At 31.5% G+C, this 9,667-nt stretch overlaps 2 protein-coding genes across 2 annotated transcripts; both read left to right on the top strand.

Annotated features, from left to right (window-relative positions):
• Positions 1-786: 786 nt before the first annotated feature.
• LOC105977807 (uncharacterized) lies at positions 787-4,814 on the top strand. The gene is made up of 4 exons (XM_088823605.1): positions 787-2,338; positions 2,516-3,789; positions 3,869-4,099; positions 4,189-4,814. The coding sequence occupies exons 2-4, from the start codon at positions 3,262-3,264 to the stop codon at positions 4,201-4,203; spliced, it is 774 nt and encodes a 257-aa protein (XP_088679731.1). The 5' UTR covers positions 787-2,338; positions 2,516-3,261; the 3' UTR covers positions 4,204-4,814.
• A 1,467-nt stretch (positions 4,815-6,281) lies between these two features.
• On the top strand, positions 6,282-9,339 carry LOC148767933 (serine/threonine-protein phosphatase 7 long form homolog). Its single transcript, XM_088822695.1, has 4 exons — positions 6,282-6,309; positions 6,411-6,745; positions 7,031-7,156; positions 8,824-9,339. Exons 1-4 carry the CDS (start codon positions 6,282-6,284, stop codon positions 9,337-9,339), a joined length of 1,005 nt encoding a protein of 334 aa, XP_088678821.1.
• Positions 9,340-9,667: the final 328 nt, after the last annotated feature.

Below are 9,667 nucleotides of genomic sequence, written 5' to 3'. Positions count from 1 at the left end.
GGTGGGTGGTGTGTCTCACTAATATTACAAAATGGGTTCTATCCGCATTAATATACTTAAATGTGCTGGGGATTCTCACTAATAATCTCATTTGAAAAATAATGTCCGATGAATGATAGAGGAAACAATGAAATTAATGCAAGCTAAATAAGGAAATATGTGTTCTTATTAATGAAGCAATGAAAAGGCGGCTGGCCGGCCAATCATAAAAGAGTGAGTTTTGGAGGATTATTTGTAATTATTTTATGTCCTATTATTATAGCAGTTGTGCTATTTAATTGCCTCAAAAGAATATTAATATTATATGATATCTCTCTCTCTCTCTCTCTAAAAATGCTATTTGCGTAAGTTGAAAATTTTTAGGACATGTAATGAGTTTGTATTTTCGAATATTCTGAGCCGAGTAACGGATTTTAATTATAATAATTAATTATATTTTATTAAATTGATTAAGTTCACATTGTACCCGTTTTCCCTATTTTCATCGCTTCACGTAGAGTATTACATTTCAATTTATAAATACACAATTGCGATATCGTAGAACTTAATTATATATAAAACTGTACATTTTTATTTGGTTTTGATGGGTAGGAGCGGTGAATTTCGAGTGCGGGTTGAGGGGCTTGAGGGGACTTTTTTTATTGATTTTAACGCCGATAAACAAAATGGGGTAGTTTTCGAAAGTTTAAATCCGCATATGTTTGGAACAAGTTTCATTTTATTTTGGTTGTTTTCCCGAAACAAAAACGCGTTTGTTTTGCATTTGAATTTATTCTGAAAACATTTTGTGCAAATAAATCCAGAATTTTCTTTAAATGTTTACCTTGATTTCCACCCACCAACTGTAGTGTTGTCCCCTTCTCTCTCCTCTCTCACGTGTTCACCTTTTCTCTCGTCTTCACTTTTTTCAAGTCACTTCCCTCTTAACATTTCTTCTTTTTTTTTTTTTTTTCTTTTCCATTTTCTATCTTCTCTCCTTAACTGTTTTCCAGATCTTCCTCCTTCATTGCTCTCACTCATTCTTTCTCTCATCATCTATCATTCCCTATTTTCTCCACCAACTACAAGCAATAACTTCTCCTTCATAAACCATATCTTCTTCAAACCACCTGTAATAACTTTTCTGTCGATATCCATTGTTGTATCTGCAAAAAATAGTGAAGGAATCCGATTCTTTGCTTTATTTTCTTCCTGACACTGATTTTTTTTTTTTTTTGTAACTCTAGTTTGATGTCTGAAAAGGCTATTGTTGTAGCGTAAGGCAGAAGAATCTCTACTGTGTGAAGCTTGACTGCATTTTTTTATGTTATCTCTCTGTAATTTTCTCTTATATAGTTCACTGATTGTAGTTCATATATCACATATGACTCCATCTCTTGCCCCTCCAATATTTTTTTTCAGTGTCAAAAACGGAGTCCGACGATCTACTGTGTTCTTTAGTTGATAGCAATATCCCACTTCTTTCGCGGTGTAAGAAAAGAAAGAGAACGGTAATTCTAGTACCCATTTTGTTGTTTGAAATTTATATTATATCTATTTCTTTTAAATACTTATTTCGTATAAATTCTTGCATGGTTGTGGTTCCTTTTATATTTTTTGTGTGAATATATGCTAATATTGTCGGTAGTTTTTTTTAGGCGAGATCTAGTTCTTCTTCCTTGGTTACTTCTATGCTGTTTTGAGATGCCACTGCCTCTTCTATTTTTAGATCCATATATTTGAAAAAACTTATGTGTATCATGTTTTGGTAAGGTGTACTTATTCTATGATTAGATCAATAGATTTTTTTTTGCCCCTTTTTACTTCATTTAAGGGCCACCTCAGTAACACCTATAACAATAAGGATGTTTGGCGGCTAGTGTTTGGCAAATAAATGGCCAAATATTGTATCCAAATTCCAAAATTTCCTTTACTTCATTTTAAATAGTGTACATAATGCACGTGTTAATGGGCTGATTTTTTGAAATGTAATGAATATTATTTGTTTAGATGTCTAGATCTGTTAATAGTGACAAACAACCAAGGTGTGAGAATGCTCAATGGCCATTCTCTTGTGAGGAAATGTTAGTACAGGTTTGCTATGATTCATACCTTCAAGGACAGCTTCTAACGACCACATTTTCTAGTTTTGTCTGGGGTACTATTTTGTGAGGAACTGAACAAAAAGACAGAGCATAAATATCAGTACAGTGTAAAGCAATGCAAACAAAAGTTTAATAGGATTAGGGCCCAATGGAAGTTATATTATCGCTTGTTGAACCAAGAAACTGGATATGGAATTGATGAAATCACGAAAACAATTACTGGAGACCCGGAGCGTCTTGCTAGTGTTGTGAAGGTAAATGATTTAACTTTGATTCAACTTTTTTTGCAAATTAGTTTGATTCAGCCTAATTAAGTTCATTTCATCATTAATGTGAATCCTTTATTTATATTTGTAGGGTAACAAAGATTATGCCCGCATGTTGAAAACCGGAGTCCCGAATTATGACTAATCCTTTGTTTATATTTGTAGGATAACAAAGATTATGCCCGCATGTGGAAAACCGGAGTCCCGAATTATGACTATTGCACTGAGATGTTCTACAAGAATGTGGCAAAATGGTTCTGTGGCTCGTTCTAGTACGCAGAATCCGGCCAATAGCCTTGAAGAAAGTGAGGAATTGTCTGGCAGCGGAATGAAGCGGTCAACACCTGAGGTTACTTCGGAGCAAGAATTAGGTCCCAGCAATTACAAGAAAAGGGGATACCATAAGGCAGCCAACAATGCTGAAATGATGAAGTCCATTATGGACCAGTTCGGTGGATTCTTGGAGAAGAACAATAATCATTGGCAGGAGACTTCGAAAAAAAGCATCGACTGTTGCATCTCAATGATCAATCAAATGAAGGACCTTGATCCGCTTACTCGCATTAAGGCTTGCACTACATTGAAAAGTGCGAGTATTCGTAACGTGTTTCTTGCTTTGGATGCAGGGGATAGGTGGTTATGGGTGAATCAGTTTAGTGGTTGAATGGAATTTGGTTGAATGTGTTTTAATTTGCATTTGTGTTTTTTTTAAATTTGAACTTTAATTAGGTTTTTTCTGTATGAACAGTGTGTGAAACAATTCGGGCTCGTTGTTGTTTTCTATATGTGATCATGTTGACTTTTCATGTTTTACTCATTTACGAATTTTAGTTTTATATAAGTCTAAAAATGTGCATATTTGTTGAATCTAATTCATTGAGTTATTGAAGTTAATTTTTTTTTGAAGGAACATGTCTTCAAGTGATGCTAGTGATGGTAGTCCAGGCAGTCCAAAAATCCCAGATGTGGAATCGAGTAATAAGAATAATGCAATTTACAAAGTAATGATGGCAATTGTATTGCCGTATTTTTTTCCAACCAAGATTCCCCGAAACACTTCAGTACTTAGTGGAAATGATTGGGTTGGGGAAATTTTACACGGTCATGATGGTAGATTCTACGATAATTTCCGAATGACCAAACCCGCTTTCATGTGTTTATTGGAGATGTTGCATGCTCGCGGATACCTAATACAATCTCCACATGCTCGTGTTTCTGTGATGGAAGAAGTAGCTCTTTTCTTGCGAACAGTAAGAATGCATCATCGACAACGTGATAGCATGGAGCGATTTCAACATTCTCTTGAGACAATCAATCGTCATGTTCGACGAGTGATTAAGGCCTTAAACATGTTGGCTTCTGAAGTTATATCTCCGCCGAATTTCAATGAAGTTCATGAGAAAATTGCTGCCAACCTAGAGTTCAATCCATTTTTCAATGTAAGCTTACCTGTTTTACCTTATTTGTATAAATATGTTTCAACATTTATGTTTTATATATGTGAATATATATACGAAGGATGTTGTTGATGCAATTGATGGAACGCTGATTCCAGCTTGGGTCCCGAGGTCCAAGCAAAACGCATTTAGATCAAGAAAGGCAATTGTTTCTCAAAATGTTCTTGCCATTTGCGATTTCGATTTGATGTTCACATTTGTGTATGCTGGTTGGGAGGGAAGTCCTAATGATTCATTGGTTCTTCGTAATGCTGTTAGCAACAATGATCCTTCATTTCCGTTTCCCCCACCGGTTACTAAAATGTTGAAAGTGATTTTTCGCAATTTTTCTTCACTTATATTTGTATGTATAATAAATATGTGTATATTAATTTGTTGCAGGCAAATATTATCTAGTCGATGCTGGCTATACAAATTACATGTGCTTTCTTGCGCCCTTTAGAAAATGTTGGTATCATTTAGATGCATTCAATGGGGCTACGGGACCAATGACGGGGCCACACGAGATGTTCAATTATTCACACGCTCGACTTAGAAATTGCATTGAGCGATGTTTCGGCATAGTGAAGAAACGTTTTCCTTTGCTCTCATGGGGAATGCCGAGCTACAAAGTTCATAGACAAGTGCAATTGGTGATAGCTTGTTGTGCTCTGCACAACTTTATTCGAAAGTTTAGCCGAGATGATGAAATATTTCACATTTTATCACAAGGGGCATCCAAGCCAACAAATGGTTCAAGCTCAAGTCTAATTTAGGGATGAAATTGCGAATTCTTTGTGGCAATACCATACCACCAATTAATTTGGAGTGCTTATTTAAAAAAAAATATGTTTATTTAACTTGGACTGCTGATTTTTTTTTTTGAAACAATGCTTAATTAGATTAAGAACGTTTTTAATTTTCTAGTTGTGTTTGACTATTTATGTTATGGGCGTTAACTATGTAAGGACATAATTGTTATTTGCTTTGTGGCCGTACGTTATTATTTCAATCTTACTTCATTTTTCAATATAGCACCCCATTTCAAATTAAAATAATTTATATATAAGGACAACTACATTAAATTAATAGATTAATAATTATTACCCAATAATTATAGCAATCACAATTATCATAAATCAATAAAATAAATATGTTCCAATCATTAAAAGTATTTAAATTATATTAAACCAATCATTATTCTTTCATCAACTCATATTCCCAGACATTGATTTGACTGCTACATTATTTCATGACCCCTCCCAAAATATAAACAAACATTACTTTCATTCTCAAATTATTTCCCCAAAACTACCATTTCTCGACAACAAAATAAAAACAAGGCTCAAAATGCGTCCAAACATTGCCTAAACAATTAGGGTAAGTCGCCTGCTAGGACGGCGACTTCACGTGGTGTCGCCACCAACCGAGGCGACTTCAAGCATTTTTTTATTATTTCTTTTAAAATCGCCACAACGGATGGCGACCTCATCCTTTTTATCTTTTATTTTTGTTTTTTTTTCATCTTTTTAATATTGCTAAAAAAATATTTAAAAAAAAAAATTATACAGAACCTGTAAATAACTTAACATTTTTGTTCTTAAAAAAAATCCCTAATAAAATACATATCTTGTTATTTTATATTTTTTTATTAACATTAATTTAATCATTGCAAAATTTTAAATAAAAAAATTATATTTATCGAATAAATGTAATTAAGAGTGCACAACATTAAAAATACTTAAACAATAATAAAATGAGTTTTGCCTAATAAAATAGTCATACAAAATAAATATCGTCAATAATAATAATAATAATAATAATAATAATAATAATAATAATAATAATAATAATAATAATAATAATAATAATAATAATAATAATAATAATAATAATAATAATAATAATAATAATAATAATAATAATAATAATAATAATAATAATAATAATAATAATAATAATAATAATAATAATAATAATAATAATAATAATAATAATAATAATAATAATAATAATAATAATAATAATAATAATAATAATAATAATAATAATAATAATAATAATAATAATAATAATAATAATAATAATAATAATAATAATAATAATAATAATAATAATAATAATAATAATAATAATAATAATAATAATAATAATAATAATAATAATAATAATAATAATAATAATAATAATAATAATAATAATAATAATAATAATAATAATAATAATAATAATAATAATAATAATAATAATAATAATAATAATAATAATAATAATAATAATAATAATAATAATAATAATAATAATAATAATAATAATAATAATAATAATAATAATAATAATAATAATAATAATAATAATATAAGTTATCTTATATATGTGCTTTCATCTAAACTTGAAACAGTATTGATATGGAGAATGTTGAATACGGCCCCCGCGATCTCTCGCTATTGTATCTTTAGAATGATCATAGATCAATTGTTTTGACAGAGTCTAATATGGATACGACCATACGAGTTAGACGAAGTGATCATGGGATATGGAGCGTCTTTCATAGGCCGCACAATATTTAGTCAAGATGAAGTTATATGGCGTATATCGATGTCGACTTATCCCAGCAGATTGAGGACTTATCACTGCATTAGTGGAGAGATGGCGCCCGGAGACTCATACGTTTCACTTGCGTGTAGGGGAGGTGACAGTCACGCTACAGGACGTGGCGCTGATGTACGGACTACCGGTTGACGGACGTCCGATGATAGGAGTTGATATTGACCGTAGGACTCGTGAGTGGCAACAATATTGTATCATATGGCGGAGATTTACACCGGATTCATCAAAGATAAAAGGATCAAAGTTGAGCGTCAAAGCCCTTAGTGAATATTTAATCAATAATCCCGTTCTTGAGAATAGTACATATGCACATCTTACTCGTTACACTCGAGGGATTGCTTTTCTCATAGTAGGGGGATTATGTGTCCCGACTACACCGGCGACTCTATTCTGTTGATGTGTTTGAGATATTTAGAGGATCTTGATGCTATCAGTACATGTAGTTGGGGTAGTTGTACTCTATCAGTCCTCTACCACAAGTTATGTAAAACATCTAAGACATCTGCAAAAGAAATAAGTGGTCATCTTCAATTATTACAGGTAACATATGAATTATTTATATAATTTATTTCATTCACACATTTAATTTGCAGTTCATATTATAAGAATATTCTACTCTTGTATTGTTTAACAGATATGTTCATGGATGTGGAATCCTACATCGTGGCCCATACCTTGTCTGAAAAAATGGGGCACAATACTTGAGTATTCAGGTTATGAGTTTCCCGTACCACCTTACGGTGCACTGTTATGGTTTCAAGTATTATTACAAAATTTATGTTTTTTGCATTATTTTTACGGTGCACGGTAATAAGTTAAATCTAAGGGGTTGTTTGAGCCATTTTCCACTATATTTTTTAACATTTTCGGACAATTTTACTTGGGAAATTTTGATAGTTTTATTTTTTTTCTTCAAAACATTTAATTACTTAGATTTCTTTTTTTTAATTTTCTAAATATAACTTTTTTATTTTTGCCATTTTGAATTTTTTCATTTTTTTTTTCTTAAATGTCTTCCGGTAGTTCAAATTCTCAACAATAATATGATTGTAAAGATGTCTGTAATCTTAGGATGTTTGAAGCACATGAAGACATTTAAGATAAAAAATGAATAAACTCAAAATGACAAAAATAAAAGGTTTTATTCTGAAAATTAAAAAAATCTAAGCAATTTGATGTTTTGGAGAAAAAAATATAAATACCAACATTTCCCACGTGAAATTGACTGAAAATGGTAATATATATATATATATATATATATATATATATATATATATATATATATATATATATATATATATATATATATATATATATATATATATTACATATATATAATAATAGATGCCTCCACCTGCTATTCCTCCATTATTGTTTTCTTTTTTTTTCGGCACCTTTAATACTAAAACGGCGTAGTTTTTGCTATTTTCAATCAAAAAGTAACCGACCGCACATTTATTTTCCACTTTCATATATTAGTGGTTGGTACTCTGCGTAGGGGCCCACTGGCGATACCTGACGTCATAAAACACGACAAACTATTTTTCTTTACTTTCTCTCTCCTACTCTTCTCTCTCCTACTTCTCTATCTCTCTCTCTCGCCTACTATTCTCTCTCTCCTACTACTACTAACTCTCTCTCTCTCTCTCTCTCTCTCTCTCTCTCTCTCTCTCTCCTACTCATCTCTCTCCTACTTTTTCTCCCGCTATCTCCTACTCTTCTCTCTCTACTGATTTCAATTTATTTCCTACTTTAGGCTATTTTTCAACACGTGGCCTCAATATCAATATTTTCTTGTTTTCTTTCTCTTCTTATTTTATATTAGTTCAATCATTTATTCCAAAATAATATTACGAGAACAATTTTTTTAATTAAAATATATTTTAGGTCCAATTTATTTACAACTTAAAATGAATTTGTTTTAGATCCCTAAATACTATTGTGTAGACTATTTTTATATTACATTCATGGTCCAAATAGGACCCATATAAATAATGTTTGAAATTTAAAATAATATTTATTTTTTTCAAAACATAATGAAATAAAATAAAATTAAACAAATCTAAATAATGAGCAACCAGCACCGCGCATTGCGCGATGCACACCCCCTAATATATATATATATATATATATATATATATATATATATATATATATATATATATATATATATATATATATGTGTGTGTGTGTATATATATATATATATATATATATGTGTGTATATATATATATATATATATATATATATATATATATATATATGTATGCTTGAGTAGGGGTATTTTCGTCATATATTGGAAGAAGTGTAATGTGATGGGGTTTTGTATTTATGTGTAGTACAGAGGGGTATATGATACAAAGTTCATAGTACTAGGGTGTTTTTGTATTTAACCCTTATCTTTATTATTGTATTTACATCACAAGTGGACCAACCATGTCAGCTTCATTGAGACTGGAGCACATGTTCTTCGTATTTTTAGGATGATGTTGGATCAGATGCTCCCAGATAAGTTTATATGGACGCCATATGATCAGGATGATCTGGAGTACGTGGTTGTAGCTGGTGATCCGACGATCTCCTGCTGTGGTATATGGACATCGAGAGTACCCCTAATATGCTACGCACTTGTGGAGATGCATCGACCAGACAGAGTAGTACGCCAGTTCGGGATGGTACAACCCATACATGAACCTCCTGAACATAGTGAGGCAGATTTCCGGATGCACGTCAATGCTGACCGTACAGGTGCTACCAACCGAGATTGGAGTCTTACAAATGTTTCTTACGTTACTGCTTGGGATAATAGAGTCGATTATATTATTGATTATCCATATTTCAGTGACGATCCTACTGCCGAAGAGGATTATTTTGAGTGGTATGAATTGCACACGCGTCGTTTCATATCACCGATTACCCCATCTGATCGTACAATATTTTAGGTTGGAGATTAGATTTCAATGGATACAATGGTATGCATTCAAATTTATTTATTATAAAATTTTGTTTATTACATAATTTTTATTAATGTATGTCTTGTAAAAATAAAATATTCCTTATTACTTATTTTAGATTCAACATCTTCGATCGTTGATTGTTTATGTTGATGGCGGAGACATGCCACAAGATGGCTATTGTTCATGTCTACCGACTCTCAGAACATGTCTTCATATCTTGGAGTCTCGACACAGACCTTCAGATATGTCTCAATCTGAGATGCCTCATACTCAGACTCAACCTTAGACCATACTCAGATACCCCTGTCTCAGA

This window comes from Erythranthe guttata, chromosome 9, assembly GCF_056151865.1.
Source record: "Erythranthe guttata isolate IM_541 chromosome 9, IM_541, whole genome shotgun sequence".
In the NCBI taxonomy this organism is placed as follows: domain Eukaryota; kingdom Viridiplantae; phylum Streptophyta; class Magnoliopsida; order Lamiales; family Phrymaceae; genus Erythranthe; species Erythranthe guttata.
This window is presented reverse-complemented; position numbering and strand designations above follow the sequence as displayed.

Excerpts from the sequence above, each read along its gene's own strand:
- LOC148767933 (XM_088822695.1), top strand. The coding sequence starts at position 6,282 with ATGGATACGACCATACGAGTTAGACGAA. Across the intron at positions 6,310-6,410 it reads GACCATACGAGTTAGACGAA|GACTTATCACTGCATTAGTG; the intron begins GTGATCATGGGA and ends CAGCAGATTGAG. Across the intron at positions 7,157-8,823 it reads GTGCACTGTTATGGTTTCAA|TGGACCAACCATGTCAGCTT; the intron begins GTATTATTACAA and ends TTACATCACAAG.
- LOC105977807 (XM_088823605.1), top strand. The coding sequence starts at position 3,262 with ATGTCTTCAAGTGATGCTAGTGATGGTAGTCCAGGCAGTCCAAAAATC. Across the intron at positions 3,790-3,868 it reads AGTTCAATCCATTTTTCAAT|GATGTTGTTGATGCAATTGA; the intron begins GTAAGCTTACCT and ends ATATATACGAAG.